This window comes from Sceloporus occidentalis, unplaced genomic scaffold, assembly GCF_023333645.1.
Source record: "Sceloporus occidentalis isolate IW3139 unplaced genomic scaffold, rSceOcc1.0.p SCAF_4, whole genome shotgun sequence".
NCBI classification, from domain to species: domain Eukaryota; kingdom Metazoa; phylum Chordata; class Lepidosauria; order Squamata; family Phrynosomatidae; genus Sceloporus; species Sceloporus occidentalis.
In genome coordinates this window covers 129,701,236-129,720,910 of record NW_028316984.1, presented here as the reverse complement: position 1 = coordinate 129,720,910, position 19,675 = coordinate 129,701,236, and the positions used below count along the sequence as shown (strand labels likewise).

General features: G+C 43.4%; 1 protein-coding gene across 1 annotated transcript in view; it reads left to right on the top strand.

Annotated features, from left to right (window-relative positions):
- Positions 1-19,501: 19,501 nt before the first annotated feature.
- The window catches only part of LOC149314603 (uncharacterized), a 140,732-nt gene continuing 140,558 nt past the window's right edge, over positions 19,502-19,675 (top strand). Inside the window, exon 1 of the mRNA XM_089523120.1 lies at positions 19,502-19,562. Coding sequence (XP_089379246.1) covers positions 19,502-19,562 — 61 coding nt within the window. The remainder of the gene's footprint in view (positions 19,563-19,675) is intronic.

Below are 19,675 nucleotides of genomic sequence, written 5' to 3'. Positions count from 1 at the left end.
ATAAAAGCATACACATATTTAAAATATGGCATGATACAACAAGTAAAAAAATAGTCCAATATGTTCCTCTCTAGGACAACTACATTAAGAAAAGTTATTCATTATAAATTCGTTATTTTATCCTTTTCACGCGCCTTGTCTATGGCAAAACAGAATTACTACAAATCATTGATCTGCATCAATGAGAGGCGCCCGCAGCGTTTGTTCTCCTGTTTCAACACTTTGCTAAAACCTTCCTCTTCCCCTGTCTCCTCATTATTTTCCCCTGCCGACTTTGCCAATTATTTCATCACTAAGATCTCTACTATTCGGTCAGAGATAGTTCCTCCTGACTTTTCTTCTGCCACTAATCCTCTGGCACCTGCAACTAAAAACCTCTCTGTGTTTTCTCCTGTTTCTCTGGATGAACTCTCTATGCTGCTGATCTCTTCCAAACCTGCAACTTGTTCCCTCAATCCAATTCCCTCTTGCCTCCTAGTCTCTATACCCCTTTTCTGACCTCGCTTTTCTATATCTTTAATCTCTCTCTCTCTACAGGTTCCTTCCCTTCAGAGTTTAAACATACTCTTGTTTCCCCAATCCTGAAGAAAATATTCAGGATTGGGGAAACTTGACCCCTCTTCTTTGTCTAGCTATCATTCGATTTCTCTTTTTCCTTTTCTTTCTAAGGTTTTGGAACGGGTTGTTTATTCTTGCTGTCTTAAGTTTCTCGAAGCCAACTCCATTCTTGATCCCTTTCAGTCTGGTTTCTGCCCATAGCATTCTACAGAGACGGTTCTCACAAAAATCTCAAATGATCTTCTCCAGGCCAAGGCGAATGGCCTTTCCTCTGTTCTTGTTCTTCTAGATTTGTCTGCGGCCTGCAACACTGTTGATCACTGTCTCCTACTTGATATACTCTCTGACCTCAGGTTCTCAGACTCTGTTCTCGAAGTAGATAGTTGGAAGAGTGTCACACACAGAAGTAGGGAAACCAAGGAACATTCTATGAGCTTGCAGCTACAGAATCAATTTCAGTTTCTCTCTACTATCAAGGATGATGAGGAACAGCAGCAGAGACAGACTTCAGGGACAGAGCAGGGGACCCAGAGAGCTCCACCAAAGGAAACAGCCACTGCTAAGTCTTGGAAGAGGCGTGTGGTGGTCATGGGGGACTCTTTGCAGAGAGGCACTGAACCAGTGGTTTGTGGGCGTAACAAGATGTCGCGAGAGGTGTGCTGTTTCCCTGGGGCAAAGATCCATGATGTGACAGAGAAGCTGACAAGACTTGTCAAGCCTACTGACCATTACCCCTTTCTTTTGGTTCATGTGGGAACCAATGATACTGCTAGGCACATCCTTCAGAATATCATAAGGGATTATGAGGCTTTGGGTAGGAAGTTGAAAGAGATGGATGCACAGGTTGTCATCTCATCTCTTCTCCCAGTTGAAGGGCATGGTCCAGGAAGGGAGAAGAAAATAGTGGATGTAAATAACTGGCTCCGCAGATGGTGCCGCCAAGACCGGTTTGGATTCTTGGACCATGGGCTGCGGTTCCATGAGGAGGGACTTCTGGCAAGGGATGAGTTGCCTCTCACGCCAGTTGGCAAAAAAGTCTTTGCCAATAGTCTCAAGAATTTGATCAGGAGAACTTTAAACTGAGTAATGTGGGGGAAGGAGACAGTATTCTGGAAGGTAAAAGGGCTGGAGAAAATGGTCAAATTAAAACAGAGGAAACAAGACAAATAGTGCAAGGACCCAACAGTGGGAGGCAAAAGAACTTGCACAGGCAGCAAGTAAAGGGAACACATGGTCTTAGATGTCTCTACACTAATGCACAGAGTATGGGGAATAAGCAAGATGAACTTCAACTCCTAGCACAACAAAGCAGATATGATATAATAGGCCTCACTGAAACCTGGTGAAATGAGTCTCGCAATTGAAATGTAGAAATAGAGAGGTATAACCTTTTCAAGAGAAACAGGCCAAACAGGAAAGCAGGAGGAATAGCCTTATATGTCAGGGACATTTACACCAGTGAAGAGATCGAGGACATCAATCCTGGAAGCCAGGTGGAGAGTATCTGGATAAAAATTAAAGGGGAGGGAAACAACAAGGATGTTATTGTGGGAGTCTACTACAGACCCCCAAGTCAGACTGAGGAATTGGATGATGTCTTTCTAGAACAGATGACCACACATTCAGAAAAGAGAGCTGTAGTAGTGATGGGTGACTTCAACTATCCTGATATTTGCTGGATGTCAAACTCAGCCAAATCCTCAAGGTCTAGCAAAATCCTCACTTGCCTTGGAGACAGTTTCATTGTCCAAAAGGTGGAAGAGGCAACAAGGGGATCAGCTATTTTGGATCTGATCCTAAGCAACAGGGATGACCTAGTTAATGGAGTGCAAGTGGTAGGATCCTTAGGTGGGAGTGATCATGCACTCCTGGAGTTTGTTATACAATGGAAAGGAGAAGCCAGGCATAGTCAGACACACATTCTAGATTTTAGGAAAGCCGATTTTAGTAAACTTAAAGAAATACTGGGGGTGATCCCATGGTCAGCAATACTAAAAGAGAAGGTTGTTCAAGACGGATGGGAGTTTCTTAAAAGGGAGATATTGAAGGCACAATTTCAAACAGTTCCAATGAGGAAGAAAAACGAGAGGTGTCTCAAGAAACCAGGATGGATGACTAAAGAACTTTCAACTGAGCTACGTTTTAAACGGAACATGTATAAGAAATGGAAAAAGGGGGAAATCACCAAAGAGGAATCCAAACAAATAGCGAGCCTGTGTAGGGGTAAAGTCAGAAAAGCTAAAGCACAGAATGAACTCAGGCTTGCTAGAGAGGGTTAAGAACAATAAAATGTCAGGGATGATGGGAGTTGTAGCTCTTCACCTCTGGCTCTAACTCACCACCTTGTTATGCACCGGCGCTGACCAGTTTTGGCCAGTGGTTAATGCTTTTCTCCAAAGCAGTAGAGTTTCAGAGAATAGGCTGAAGACCCTGACAAACTCTCCAAGCCTTCTCACTCTTGCTTCCACAGAAGTCTTCACACTTCTCCAGGATCCTGCTGGCTCTTGTATCTTCACTCAAGACACCAGACAACTCAGTAGTCTTATATAAAATATCTACTTTATTCTACTATATACAAATACTAATGCCCTCACAAATCACAATCTCTACAATCTCCAAACTACTCACACAACTCCAACTACCCACAAAATACATTGGCAAACATAGCAATTATTATAGCCATTGTCAAACACCACCCACTTAGTCAGTTTCCACCCAGTGGGCGTGTACATCCATTTTGATTGGTTCACATAGTTCAACCCATATTTAATGATTTCATCATCTCACCTTGTACACTTAATGATTCTCAGGTGTTTCCAATTATACACTCTACATTTCTGTCCTTGGGATTTAGGACTGCTGAATTACATTAGCTTTTACACCTGTGTGGCTTCTTAATTGCTCCTGCTTAGTCATAGTGACTCTCACATACATGTTTTATTTCTTCTACTGTATATCCCATGTTGCATTTTCCTTAACACAAAAAGGGTTTTTTTGGATATGTCCACAGCAAAAGGAAGAAGAAGGAAACGGTAGGGCCACTCTGTAGAGAAGATTGAAAAATGCTAACAGGGGACAGAGAAAAGGCAGAATTACTCAACACCTTCTTTGCCTCAGTCTTCTCAGAAAAGGTAAAGGGTGCTCAACCTGAGGATAAGGGAGCAGAGGACAGACTAGGGGAATTTCAGCACAGAATAAGTAAAGAGATAGTACAGGAATACCTGTTTAACCTAAACAAATATAAGTCTCCAGGACCAGATGAACTAAATCCAAGCGTATTAAAAGAACTGGCAACTATAATATTGGAACCATTGGCAATAATCTTTGAAAACTCCCGGAGAACAGGAGAAGTCCCAGCAGACTGGAGGAGGGCAAATGTCCCCATCTTCAAAAAGGGAAAAAAAGAGGATCCAAGCAATTATCGTCCAGTTAGTCTGACATCTATACCTGGAAAGATTCTAGAGCAGATCATTAAACAGAGAGTCTGTGTACATCTAGAAAGCAATGCCATAATCACAAAAAGTCAACACGGGTTTCAGAGAAACAAGTCATGCCAGACAAACCTGATCTCTTTCTTTGATAAAATTACTAGCTTGTTAGATGAAGGGAATGCTGTGGATATAGTGTATCTTGATTTCAGTAAGGCCTTTGACAAGGTTCCCCATGACATTCTTGCAAATAAGCTTGTTAAATGTGGGCTAGACAAGGTAACTGTTACATGGATTTGTAATTGGTTGACTGGCCGAACCCAAAGGGTGCTCAACAATGGCTCCTTTTCATCCTGGAGAGAAGTGACCAGTGGGGTCCCACAGGGCTCTGTCCTGGGCCCAGTGCTATTCAACATCTTTATCAATGACTTGGAGGACAAAATTGGGGGCATACTCATCAAATTTGCAGATAACACCAAATTAGGAGGAGTAGCTAATACCCCAGAGGACAAGGTCAAGATTCAAAATGACCTGAACAGACTAGAAAACTGGGCCAAAGCTAACAAAATGAAATTCAACACAGGGAAATGTAAGGTACTGCACTTAGGGCAGAAAAATGAAATGCACAGATATAGGATGGGAAACACATGGCTGAATGAAAGTACATGTGAAAGGGATCTAGGAGTCTAAGTAGACCACAAGTTGAACATGAGTCAACAGTGTGATGCGGCAGCTAAAAAAGCAAATGCAATTTTAGGCTGAATCAATAGAAGTATAGTGTCTAGATCAAGGGAAGTAATAGTGTCACTCTAATCTGCTTTGGTCAGGCCCCACCTGGAATATTGTGTCCAGTTCTGGGCACCACAATTTAAAATGGATGTTGAGAAACTGGAGCGTGTCCAAAAGAGGGCAACTAAAATGGTGAAGGGTCTGGAAACCATGCCCTATGAGGAACGACTTAGGGAGCTGGGGATGTTTAGCCTGGAGAAGAGAAGATTAAGAGGTGATATGATAGCCCTGTTAAAATATTTGAAGGAATGTCATGTTGAGGAGGGAGCAAGCTTGTTTTCTGCTGTTCCAGAGACTAGAACGCAGAACAGTGGATGCAAACTACAGGAAAAGAGATTCCACCTCAACATTAGGAGGAACTTCCTGACAGTAAGGGCCGTTCGACAGTGGAACAAACTCCCTCAGAGTGTAGTGGAATCTCCTTCCTTAGAGGTCTTCAAAGAGAGGCTAGATGGCCATCTGTCGGGGATGCTTTGATTGTGATTTCCTGCATGGCAGGGGGGGTTGGACTGGATGGCCCTTGTGGTCTCTTTCAACTCTACGATTCTATGATTCTAGTTTAAATCTTATTTGTCAGACAGATCTTTTGCAGTGGTCACGGGTGGTCAGACTTCGTCCTCTGTTTCCTTATGTGTTGGAGTTCCCCAGGGCTCTGTTTTAGGTTCCCTTTTGTTTTCTCTATACACATTGTCCCTAGGAAAACTTATCAGCTCTTTTGGTTTTTCCTATCATCTGTATGCCGATGTTACTCAGCTGTATCTTTCTACTCCTGACCTTTCGCTGGGACTTGAACAGCAAGTTTCATCTTGTCTAACTGCTATATCTCAGTGGGTGCGGCATCGGTGCTTGAAGCTCAACATGTCCAAGACAGAGCTTCTTGTCTTTCCACCTAAATCCTCCCTTCAATACTCTTTTTCTGTCTCTGTTGACGACATCTCTATTCGACCAGTCCAGGAATTCCAGTCTTGGTTTCATCTTTGATTCTTCTCTGTCGTTTATCCCCCAGATCCAGGCAACGGCCAAGGCCTGTAGGTTCTTTTTTACAACATTGCTAAAATCTGTCCATTTCTTTCAGCCTCTACTGCCAAGTCTCTGGTCCATGCCCTAGTGGTCCCACGACTAGATTATTGTAATCTTCTTCTGACAGGGCTTCCTCTCTCTCACCTTCGTCCTTGAATTTCTATCCAGCATTCAGCTGCACGTATTATTACATCCACTTGCCGCTTTGACCATGTTTCTCCTCTATTATCTTCCCTCCATTGGCTCCCCTTCCCGTTCTGCATTCAGTATAAGCTTTTGTTGTTGACATTTAAAGCCCTGTATGGGCTGGCCCTTCCTTAGCTATCTGAATTTCTCTCGTCTTACATTCCTACTCATTGCCTCTGTTCTGGTAGTCAAGATCTCCTGTCCCAGCCTAGGATTTCCACTGCCCCATCCCAGATTCGTCCTTTCTCACTTGCTGCCCCTCATTCCTGGAACCTTCTTCCCCCACGAGCGCAGCTCATCACCAGTGTTGCCAACAAGCCTAAAAGATAACTCCCGGAAATGTTTGTCCAAAACCCGCTGAATCCCCCCAGATCACACGGAATATTCAGTCACAATTCCCGGAAAATTCCCATAATGTTAAAATGGCAGATGTTTTGCAAATAAACGTAAACATAATTGAATAAAAATAATTGTAACTTATTTCAACTCTCAAAATCACCATTGAACCAAACAAAGACTCTTTCATTCCTTTTAAGATATTTATTTTGATATGAAGGGGATCCAGGAAGCTTTGTGCCAAAAAGAAACGTGTTCGGCTGCAACCACACTGCAGAAATAAATCCAGTTTGACACCCTTTTAATTGCCATGGCTCAGTGCTAGGGAATCCTGGGAATTCTAGTTTTCGGAGACATTTAACCTTCTCTCTCAGCAAACTCTGGTGTGACAACAAACTACAATTCCCAGGATTTCATAGCACTGGGCCATGGCAGTAAAAACGGTATGAAACTGGGTTGTCTCTGGAGTGAAGATGCAGCCTGAGTTAGGTCCAAGACACACTGCAGAAATAAACCAGTTCAAGACGACTTTAGGTGCCCTGGCTCAGTGCTATGGAATCCTGGGAATTGTCTCTGGAGTCTGGAGTGAAGATGCAGCCTGAGTTGGGTCCAAGACACACTGCAGAAATAATCCAGTTTGAGACTGCTTTAACTGCCCTGGCTCAGTGCTAGGGAACCCTGGGAATTGTAGTTTTGTGAGAAAGAGCTCTGGTGCCACAACGAACTACAATTCCCAGGATTCCCTAGCACTGAGCCAGGAGAGTTAAAGCAGTCACAAACTGGATTATTTCTGCAGTGTTTTGGACCTTCGTTATTAAAAATGCTCAAGGTCCAATCCATACTGCAGAAATAATCCAGTTTGAGACCGCTTTAACTGCCCTGGCTCAGTGCTAGGGAACCCTGGGAATTGTAGTTTTGTGAGAAAGAGCTCTGCTGCCACAATGAACTACAATTCCCATGCATCTGAGGAAATACGCTTAAGTCTAGGAAAGCTCATGCTGCCAACTTTTCTTTCAGTGAGACTCAAAGGTGCTACAAGATCTCTCTATCATCATCACCATTATTATTATTATTATTATTATTATTATTAAATCCAAATGCAGCTGAAGAAGTGGACTTAAACCGGCAACACTGATATGCTGTAGACTCATTCTCTGGGGCTGTGATCTGGAAGTGTGGAGGCAATTCCCTTGTCAAACCAGGGAATCCTGGGAATTGTAGTTTGTTGTGACATGTTGAAACACTGCTTTTACTAGCCAGGGCTCCATGCATGAAATTCTGGGCTTGGTGGTTTGTTGTGCCCAGAATCCCATAATCGAAGTGAGCCTTGCAGTTAGAAGCAGTGCCAAACTAGATTATTTCTGCAGTATGGATGGCAATGGTAAAGAGAACGAAAAAGAGAGCCACAAAACAAAATTCTGGGAAGACAGGGCAGCAGGGGTGCCAACTTACCAGGTGCTCTGCCCATGCTCAGAGGCATATTTAATCACTAACACACACACACACACATTCAGGGACATCACATTCACATCACACAACCCAAATGGTCCTCACAGTACAACAACGACCCTGAGAGGTAGGCTTGGGGCACTCTGCCCAAGCTCAGGAATTCAGAAATTCAAATGTCACTCTCAGGCACACACAGAAGTCCACAACATCAAGCCATGATACCATGATCAAGTATTGCCTTTGTGTGCCTTAAAACTTATGTCTTACTTGGAAATCCAAGGCAATTGGGATTAAGCCAGCCAAGACCCCTCACTCCCTGCCTCTCTCCAGCACTGCAGCCACTGTGCTTTGCCCCTGGAGCCTGAGAATGCCTGGGGGGGGGGGGGGCAATCACTGTCCTCTCTCTGATTGGCTGAACTATTCCTCCAAACAGTTGGGGTTGGTTGGGGGGCTTGCTCCGTCCTGGCTCTCAGAGGGAGTCATTAGAGAGAGAGAGAGAGAGAGAGAGAGAGAGAGAGTTTTCTCCAGCCCTCTTGGCTGAAAACTGTTACACTCCAAAGGGTTTTGGTTGCTCTGCAGGCAGCCTTCTCAGGCTGGAGCTGAAAGGGCCAAAGTCACGGAAAAGGCACTGAATTAGAGCAAGGTGCGAAAATCACATGAAAAGCTCTGAAAAGTCCCCGTTTTCGCGTGAAAGTCGCGAAATTGGCAACACTGCTCATCACTTCTCTAACCAGTTTTAAAACTGAGTTAAAGACTATATTGTTCAGGAAAGCGTTTCCAGGTGGTGTGTGACTGTTTTTGTTTGACAGCTGATATTTGACGTGATGATAATAATAATAATAATAATATTTATTTATATAGCGCTATTCCATTCGATCACAGTGGTGTACAACAATTGCAATAATGATACAATACAAGATAAAAATTGCAATAGATAATTAAAACTTACAAAACAGTGCACAGTATACATAAAATCAACATTAAACCAAGCCAGCAATATACTCAAATATGTTAATCATATGGGGGGGGGGGGGCACACATATCACAGAACGTCAGGGAAGGCTTGATGAAACAAAAAGGTCTTCAGTCTCTTTTTAAAGAGATCCAGGGAGGTGGCAGTGCGGAGCTCCTTGGGGAGGGTGTTCCAGATCCCAGGGGCCAAGATGGAAAATGTCCTTTGAGAGGTTGACCTATACCTTGTAGAAGGGATCCTCAATAAACTCTTCCCAGATGACCTGAGTGTGCGGGGCGGATTATATGGGGAGAGGCGGTCCTCCAAGTACCCTGGGCCCAAGCCATTTAGGGCTTTATAGGTTATAACCAACACCTTGTATTGTGCCCAGAAGCGTCTGTTATTTGATGTTTTTAACCTGTTGTTTGCTTATTTTATTCTAGCTTGTATTACTATCTACTGTTATATGCATTTGTTATTTTTTAAATTGTATGCCACTGGCAGGTTTTATTATTCTTATCGGTTTTATCCATTCTATGTACAGCGCTGTGCAAATTTACAGCACTCTGTAAATAAAATGTAATAATAATAATAATAATAATAGTGACTTAAGTTTCAGATACTCTGTCTCCAGAGGGACAGAAAGGATATTTATGTGGGACATCCTTATAGCACCCTCCTAATATCACAGAAGTGAGACAGTTAAATCTGCCCCTAGAAAGATGCAAGGATACTTGGTGGTAATGCAATTTGGATAATAGCTAATATATCTAGGACATTCACAAGTTAAACTCAGCTGTATTGGTGAGAAACCTCTGTAGATATTTGATAAAGAGTATTGGAAATCAATATCCTTGATCTTTTCATCTAAAATGGATTGTACAGCAAAATAATCTCATATCTGAAGGAAATCCATAGAGAGGACTAATACATGCAGTTTAATAGTAAAAACGTTCAAACCATCAACTGATAAAAACATATTATTGTGATAAATACAGACAACGTAAAAAATGGCTTAGTAGAGACAACCTTTAACTGATAGCAACAGGCAAGGGATCAAGCCTTGCATTCTGTAGCTGAAAGGCCAGCCTCCAAAGTAGGGTGAAAAAAACAACAACCAGTTGCTTTCAGTATTTATAGATGGATCTTGGATTGAATACATTCAGTTTTATAGTTCGGGGAAACAGAAGAATACTGATTTCTCTTTAATATAGTTTTTTTTTTAAAAAGCATTGCTTGTTTTGAGCTGCTTTGAACATATTGGAGATGCACAAGTAGTGTACATCCAATGCCAATGACTGATTGATTGATTTAAAGATGGGCATGTTAGAGATTTTTTTTAAAAGATAATAACATGTTTTATTTCAACACAGTGGAAATAGAATGTGGACCTGGCCCATCATATGTCCAACCTTGGTTGACTGAAACTCAGGTTTCCCCTGTTGTGCTTAGGCTAGGGGTGCCATACCATTAAGGTGGCCAGGTTTCACCTACATTCTAGGCATACTATTTAGTGCCTGTTTGCACCATCATCTCACCCACATTCCAAGCTTTCATTTAAAAAATGAATAAGTCTCTGACCCTTGTAGAAGTGGAGATACATGGGGCAAAATGTGGTGGCATTCTTTTGTTAAATCATTTAATAGGAAACAAGTACACTTTTGTTTTTCATGTCTGAGGGAAAAGAGAGCAAGTGGCAGAGTGCAAGAGGCAAGGGGGGACAAATTGTAAAGGGGTGAGGTGGGGAAGGGAACATAGGGAAGGAGAGTGAGTGGTGCAAGCAAGAGAGTGCAAAAAGAAAGGGGGTGCACTGCAAGGGGACAATGTGGCATGGGAGAGTGAGCAGGAAGGAGGGGGAAGTGTATCAAGGGAAGAGGAAAGGAAGAAACGGAGGGTTAATGCTACAGTGAGAGTGCAAGGAACAAGAGGTGTAGTCATGAAAAGAGGGAAGATGCAAGGGAGAGAGATGTGGTGTCACATGGAGTAGGGTGCAAAGGTAGACTGCAGTAGAAATAGAGTGAGGTGAGGCAAGTTAGGAGTGAAGGGGCAAGGCAGAAGCAGCAAATGTCCTCCAGGTGGAGGAAACAGTATAATCTATTGCTCCAGTGCTCTTCTCCTTAAGGGAGCCACCTCATGATAATATTCTAAGGAAAGAAGGAATAGAAGGCAAGAAGAGAAGCTCATTAAGTTAGATGCTTTATATGAATCTTCTGACTTTGGGGAAATTGATCCAAACAATGACAAAGAAAAGATGGATTTATTCCACATTTATTTGGTCTGGCAGTATGGTATAGGTATTTCAATGGTTTGCTCATATCACATGTTGTATTATATTAAATGTGAATATCATTCAATTGAATACCATTTACCACTACAGTGTAAAATCCACCAGGAATAGAAAACAGCAGCCAAAAGGGTGAGGCTATAGAAAGGATATATAGTGAGGACTAGCATAAGGATGGTGTTAAGGAGAGAAATGCATTTGCCTCACTAGATTGGCACCTACTTTGAATTTTTCTTTTCTTACACAAAGGGGTACCTTAGTTTTCAAAAAGGTAGCTGTGGGAATCTTTTGCAGCAAACACAAAAAGATCTAATATCTAACCTGTTTACTAAAAAAAATATCTGCCCTTAATGATTAATAAATATTTTTGGCATCAGCTTTTGTGATGCAGCTCATTTTAGCAGATGCATACATGATTTGGTGAAAGCATGTAATTAATGAGGTGAGAGAGAATGGAAATGTAAAGAGTACAAATATCATTGCTGTAACTGGCGTTAACAAAAAATAATTGGGTGAGATCACAGACTTCCTAGCGTAGATGAGCAGCTAAGACACCTCAAATCCCATTTTGGGAGAAAGGTGGGATATAAATCTCTTAAATAAATAAGCATACACATAATGACAAAAAGTCAAATAGATCAAAGAAAGTTAACTGAGGCGGGTTACAGACCGCTGAAAGTTGCTGCATTCGGGAACCGCAGCAGCCAAACGGCGCGGTTCCCGGACGCAGCAAAGAAGGAGTGCAAAAATCGTGCTCCTTCTTGCAGCCCGGAAGATACGCCGCGAGGTGCTAGTTGTGCACTCGCGGCGTCACTTCCGGGGCGTGATGTGCGGACGCAGAGCGTCCGTTACGTCAAAATGGTGGTGGCCATGTGGAACGGCTGCCGCCATTTGTTACGGACTCTGTCCGTGATAGGGTAAGGGGCATCTGGAAGAGACACCCCCTTTTCAAAATGGGACGTCCTGAGGACATCCCTTATGGCGGTGTGTAACGCGCCTTAGACTAATGGTTCTTAAACTTTTCTTTACCAGGAACCCTCTTTGAATACATTTTGTTGCTGTGGACCCCCAAGACTTAAATCAAGATTTAAAAGCCATCATCATCATCATCATCATCATCATCATCTCCACCTGAACAGTGAACCGTTGACAATTACATGATCCTTTAAACTTTTCTCAGAGGAACCAAAGGCACCAAAGAGGGAGATAAGACTTTTCTTCTGCTTCTTCCTGGCAGTTTGGAGATAAGTCTCTCTAGCTCACACGCTCACTCTCCTCAATGCCTAACCCGGTAGTGAAGACCAAGAAAGATGGAGAGAGAGAGAGACCCTGCTTTTGCCTGGCAAAGCCACTGCCTCTCTCTCTCTCTCTCTCTCTCTCTCTCTCTCTCTCTGTGGGAGCTATTCCAGGGAAAGGTTGAGTCATTCTCAGTCTTCACTATTGGGTTAGACATGGAGGTGAACAAGTATATGAGCCAGCCAGACATATCTCCACCTTACTTCTACCTCCTACACCACCTTCACAACCTGTGTTCCTTGATGCTCACTCTCACCAGTCCCTCCATCCATTTACTTCCCTCCATCCAGGGAGGGGAGAAGATGGAGAACAGCCAGCAGTGAATGGGGTGGGAAGAAGAGGAGGAGCCTGGTTGCTGCTGTGCCACCGAGGCAGGCACTGATTGCGCCACCAGGCTAAGCCATCTCTTCTCCATCCTCTACCTTTCCATACCTCAGTCACACTGTCCCTTTGGCTCTGGGCATGCAGGAACAATGGGGATATCAGGCACAACCCTCCCTCTCTTTTGCTTGCTCTTGCCCTTCTCACCATCCAGTTATTGTATAACTGGTATACTCCCTCTCTCTTTCTCTGTCTCTTTGTCTACTGTCTATTTCACACATGCATGCCTAGCAGCTTGGTTGCCACTGCAGTGGCCATTGCTAGTGGCTTCTGCCACTGCAATATGTAGTTAGAATACAAGAGGCCCTTGGGGTCTCCTGTGAAAGACAGTGTGCCCCCCTGGGTATGTGGACCAATGGTTAAGAACTTGTGACTAGACCATTTTCTAGTTATAACAAAAGATTTAATCAGACCATGCTTTCCTCCTTCAATTATGGTTATTTGCCATTACTTCCCTCTGCATCTTGCCCTGTGAATCAGAGGGAAGTCTCCCTCTGAACTCCTATGATGTTATTATAGATTTATAGCTTTTTGCCACAAGTGAAAAACTAAAGTCAAAAAAATGATCTCATGATAGCATCATTGTCAATATATAACAGAATGTTAATATTATTATTCATGTGTACAGTGCTAGTAATGTACATGCACACTTCACATGGTTCCCTCTTAATCCCACCCCAGAACCCTGCTAGGTAGGTTTTGTGAAAGATAGTGGTGGCTCAAGATCACATAATAATTAATTTATAATTACATGATAAATTCCATTGCTAAGCAGCCATTTGGGTCTTCCTGTTCCAAGTCCAGCATTTTAAGCTTTACTCTATGCTGTTTTTTTCAGATTTAAAGGGGGGGGGGGAAGGAGGTATAAAGGTTGAAACATAGTGGATGCAAACAAAAGCAACAATTAATGTACCCAGTTTGCAAAATTAGAATGCCAAGCAAAGCAATTTGCAAATCGGCATGATTTGCACATTATGTAAACTGGATGTCCAGAATTGAGAAAGTGGAATGTTGAAACCAGAGCTTAAGCCTCTAAATACTACCTCACCACCTTCCTAACACACACCTCTGCTCTCCTTTCACTTTTTTTGGGCAAGTTAGATTTCTTCTCCCTTATCTTTTCTTGTTAAATCACAGGTAATAGGGACCATAAGGGAGAAACTTGCCAGTCTTGTGCTGCAGTGATATACTAATAAATCCTTTCCTTCTGTAAACACCTGTGGTAAAACAAACATATGAAACTTTCCTGATGTCCTTAATCTAATTTCTCCACTTTATTGAAATTTAGTATACTGATTTTGCAGGTGCACACCATACTTCTCCCCAAGAGGCTGGTATTTTGGGGTTTGTTACATGCACATATGGTATACTGATGCTGTTTACATATTTGTGTGATCAAGGGTGCACACTAACACACACACACACACACACACGAAAGTGGGATGGCTTTTCATGCCTTCACATGCTTTCCTCCCATGTTCCCCCTGCACTTGAAATATCATCCCAAGCCTTGCCAGGATCCTAGGTCCTGTCCTTATGAGATTGATTTTGTCACTCTGCAACTGGAAAATGCTCCCACATCCACTCTGCACAGTTCTCTGGTTTGGGTAATTCTTCAACTATTGCTGCTTTGATCTATGGGAATGATATATATTGATTAGTGACTGGACATGAAACTCTGTAAGGCTGAAGGACGCTTCTTTTATTGAGAGCTGATTCCCTGCTCACTCTGTTTTCTTGTTATGAGCATCACAAGGAAAGATTAATGGCAGCCGTTCCACTTGTTTAAGCAGCTGATGCCTCAACCCTGGATCCCACCTGGGGCTCCCTGCTGGACAATAACAATCGACCATTACAGAGCTAAGCAAAACACCATAAAGACTGATAAGGCTTGAGCTTCTGGCCAGCTAAAGAAAAAAAAAGTGTTTTCTTAGATTCTCAGAGAGATATTGGAGCAATTGTAAAGGTGTTTCCATTTCTTCACATCTGAAATACAGATTAATTAAGATTGCTCAGAAATCTAAATAAAATATCATTTTTTAAAACAAAAGACCATATAATTAATGTTGGGATTATTGAAATTTAATCAAAAGTACATGAAGCTACGTGCAACAGAGCGGCAAAACTACCATGCTTACTTCTTTTGAAATTTTAAACCATTAAAAAAATGTCCTTATTAATGTTTAAAATTTTACACCACTTTTATAAGCATATGGCATGGTGACATGTTAATGCTAACTCATATATTACTAACCAATTTCACAGGCTGAATTAACATTTCTTAGTGGATTTTGTTGTGCAAACTTGTTTTCAGCACAATTGTTGGATCCTAACTAAGGGGTGAAACAGATGCCCCCGAAACTGAAAACCTGGATTGGAGCCATGCTAACCACACCCTCTAGCCCCAATCTGACCAGAATCCAGCCCAAATTGGAGCAGCAAAGAGCTGCTCCTATTTGGGGCAGATTGAAGTTGCCCCATCACAGCTTTATCTGGCTTCCAGCTGGCATGGAAATATGTGGCATCTAAATGCCATTCCCTCAAGTCACCATGAAGCTGCCCGGTATGTAATCACCGGTGTGACTTCTTGGCAACTTGGGGGTGTGGTACATGTAAACAGCAAACCCCCAAGCCATCTTGAAGCTGGCTGAAGCTGCTGGTCTGTTCTGACTCTAAGTTAGCTGATGTTAGCTCCCATTGAAATCAAAAGGACTAAGTCATGATAAATTTTGAGTAATAGATGTTGAATATTTTGGGTGATGTATCTTGCCTGTGGTCCCAGTCTGGTGCCAACTGGATGCAGTTTGCCGGCTCCTCTGCAACTCAGGATCAAAGCAAAATTCCAAAACAGGCTTTGCAGCTTGCTGGAACAATGCCTAGTGAAACAGCTATTTAAATAAAGAATCACAGTCCAGCAGGTTCACTCCTTCAAGGGCTTTATTTCTTGTTTCTAAATAGACAAGCTAGTTTCTACTACTGTACAAAACCTCTTACTCTCTCAGACTCCATACTCCCAGAATCCACTAGAACAGTGTTTGTTCTCATATGTACAACATTCCCACGATGTGACCACTTAGTCCAGCCTCTTTTTTACAAGTTGCCATGCAACTTAGGAACCAATCCCTGTACAGACGGAAAACATATCATGTTTACATTTTGTCTTGTTCTGTTGACCTTGAACATCCTGTCTGCGGCTGAGGCTTCTGGCCTTCAATTGTAGCCAATTTAGATTTCAGCAACCATTGCCACATCTGAACATTTTCACCTTAAATATACATTAACGATAGACTCAAGTCCTGGCACCGGCTCTGGCTCCCTCTGGTTAACGGGCTCCAGTCTCCTCCTCCAAACCACCTTTGAAGCCAAGCCCATGCCATAAGCCTCAAAGGGAGAGAGGGAAGAAGGAAGGAAGGAAGGAAGGAAGGAAGGAAGGAAGGAAGGAATAAAGAAAGACAGAGGACTTCAGAGCAGTTGTTCCCAATGGCGGTGTGGCTACGCGTCATGTACATAATCATGGTAGCCCCTGTGTGTACGGGAGGCTGCCATGATGGTGGCGCCCGTACATACTAGGGTTTGGGAGTGTGTGGTTGCTGTGATCTCCCGAACCCTAGAATCGGTGCCAGCACTCCGCCTCCCACCTGTATGTGCCAGGCCAAAGTTAACTAAAAAGTTGACACTATTTCTCTTCATATAATATCTGCCTCTAATTATTCCAGAATACTTGCTCAGTTGAAATCAAGGGAGACATGGCCAACAAATGTTAAACTACTGTCTGGACATTATTCTGAACTGGGAGATGGACATGGGGTGAATTTATCTATCTATTTCATTTCTAGTGTGCCTGTTTCCCAATATGGGACCCAAGGATGCTTATAATATATGTTTAAACCAAATATACTTAAAACAATATACAACAGGACCTTGCCACCTGTGGGCCACATGCCCCATTGTCCCCAATGGTGAAGTGTGCATGTGACCATGCTAGTGGCTGCATGCACATCACATAGCCATTAGGATAGTGGGACTTGTGGTTTTGTGTTTTTTCATATCCATGGGGGTGAGGGGTGGGTGTCTGGAAACAGATCCTCTACGGATATGATGGTCTGACTGTACGATAGAAAAGTTTTAAAAGCATTACATAAGCAATCCAAGGAAAACAATTTCAAACAATTAAAAACACGTTCAAAGCACTGTTACTAAGTATGGCCTCAAAGCACATGAATGAACTTGCAAATGTTCTAAGTATACATGCCTCTCAGGTATGTGACCTTGGCCAATAGAATGTCTCAGGCAAATTGTATTCAATAAACCATATTCACACAGAGCTCTCTAAAATGGTAATTTTATTGAACTGACACAGAACTCAAAATATACACAATAGTGTCTGTTGCATAGCGATTATTATGGTAGAGCTTCATAAATGGCAAACCATACATACAAATGTCTAGCAGACCACTGGTGTTTTAGGATGAGTTAGCTACTAACTCAGTATGAACAAACTTGCATGGCTGTGAAGGTTTGAAATCAGTGCCATCCCTAATGTAACTGCTGAAGGGGGATGCCAGCCACCCAATTGTGCACCCAGAGCTGTGGGAAGAGGGAGGGAAACAACCAGGCAAGTGAGGCATTGGGGAAGGCAAGAGGGGCACACTCACGCACACTCTTCTTTCCCCAGTGCTTTGGCTAGCTCAGGCAAGCTGGCCAAAGCACCAGAGAAGGTGGGAGGGATGCACACTCACTTGCCCTTCTTTCCCTGGTGCTTTGGCCAGCTCAGGCAAGCCAGCCAAAGCAACAGGGGAGGCAGGAAGGGGGTGTCCATGAGTGCATGTCCTCACCCCTCCTTACCCAGAGCACCAGGGTAGTGGGGAAGGAGGGAGAGGCATGCACTAATCCATCTTTCTGTTCTGCTTTGGCTCCCTTGAGAGCTACAGCAGCAGAGAAGTGATGGCCCTGGCAGAAGCACTGCACTGCACCCCCCTGCAGCAGAAGGGAGGACCAACTGAGTGTCACCCCTCCCCTGAGGTGTCACTCAGTGCGGTCCACACCCCTACACTCTCCCAATGATACCATTGTTTGGAATTAAGCATATGAAAACTGTAGGGGTTGCTAAGAGAAGGGCAGTATGAGATAAAGAAAGAAGTTTAAAAGTAAGGATAAGGCTTTCCCCCAACACAAACACACACACTCACACACACACACACACACACACACACACACACACCAGAGAAAGAGTGGCAATTTTGGGGAGCTGCAAAATGTAGAGAAAATAGACCCCAAAAGATAGATTTTAGAGATGACAAAAGGTACTTTTCTTTTAACCCCACTGGACTTTTCTTGAGACCACTCCTTGCTGAAACAGTGCAAAAACAAGGGATACAAACTAGACAAGGTCCTCTGCCAGAGCCAGGACTCTGAGAAAGAAAATGAGCTAATGAGTTTTTCTGGCCAAAATAATACATTCTGGGGATCTGAAAGAGTGCTTACTATCTGCCAAAAGGAGCAAAGCCTAGCCTAGGCAGTGATTTCAGTAAGAGACCTCCAAGAATGAGAAGACAGGTTGGTTAAGCTCTTGGCTCATATAGACTGTCAGAATGAACTACCTTAATATTTGGCATTCCTTTTAAAGGATCTCAGGAAGTGAAGATCACCATGGCAGCAGGAAGTTCTCTAAAACAAAGGAACTTACAGATGAATAATATTCATCTTGACTTCTTGAGAGTCATTATTTGGTACTTTGATATAAGGTAATAATGGCTCAGCAAACATGGGCGCTGACATTGTTACATAATGGACGCATAGCATCCACACATTGCGTTGCGCTTGCCATTGGCACACTCGGACGTCACAATGGTGGCGCAAAAAGAACCCGCTTTTCATGGGTTCTTTTTCCTCCGCAGGGAAGCTGTGCGGTTTGGTGGCTGCGGCTTCCCTGTGGGGGAAAAAGGTGCTGGCAGGCCTCCCTTTTTGGGAGGTCTGTACCGCGCCAATGTTTCAGACCACCATTCACTTAAGAAAGACATCACAGCAGCCTTAAACTGATCTCCCTTGTGTCAAAATAGACATTTGCTATTGATTATGCTTTTTGTCTATAACATACTGTTTACAAACTGCAGGGGCACATGATGGGAAAGACAGAAACTTGTCATGGTGGTATTCAGTTTTATGCCAGTATGTTAGTAATCTTGAAACAGCCAGTGAATTCACATTCTTTCAGAAATTGGTATTGGCCATAAGATTTTGACTAGTAGAGGCCTTTTCAGCTAACTCTTTTGTGTCCTTGGCCAGCCAGACAATCAAAAGTAGTTTTATTTCAGAGGACACAAATGTCCATATTGGCAATAATGTTGTGTAGCCAGGTGGCACAGTGCGGGAGGGCTGCTGGAGGAGAGGAGGAGGAGTCAGGAGGAGAAGCGAAACTGGTGGCCGCTGAAGAAGATGCTGGAAGATGGGGAGCAGCTGGGAACAAGGGGCAGAGTGAGGAGAATATAAGGAAGCAGGGAAAGGTGGCCTGGGGGAGGCATGGTGGAAGACGTGGGCGCAGTGAGAGGGATATGAAAGGGACAGAACAAGTGACTCGGAGCCCGGGAAGAGAGGGCTGGCCTGTGCCCCTGCAACACAGGCGAGGCAGACTTACGGCTGGACATCGTGAAACGGTGCTCCTGAGAGACCCGGTTTGGGACGGGGACTTGGGCGTTAAAAAGGAGAACTGGTACCCGTTCCCCTCAAGACGAAATCCTGAGTCCTTGGAGGGCGTCTGGTGGGATGAGAAGGGGCAGCAGTGGGAACATGGACCACCCCCTTGAGCCATCGAGGAGGCCGACCATGAAGCCACTGAGATGGGGCAGCGAGGCCCCTAAAGCACCCAGAAGGACAAGCGAAAGAGGTAAGTGAAGGAACTTTCCCTCCTCATCAGTGGATGGTGTTGGGGAAGGGTTGAACTTTTCTCTTGTGGATTTGGACCCTGTTGGTCCCACTTTATTAAAGAGTTCTTCACAC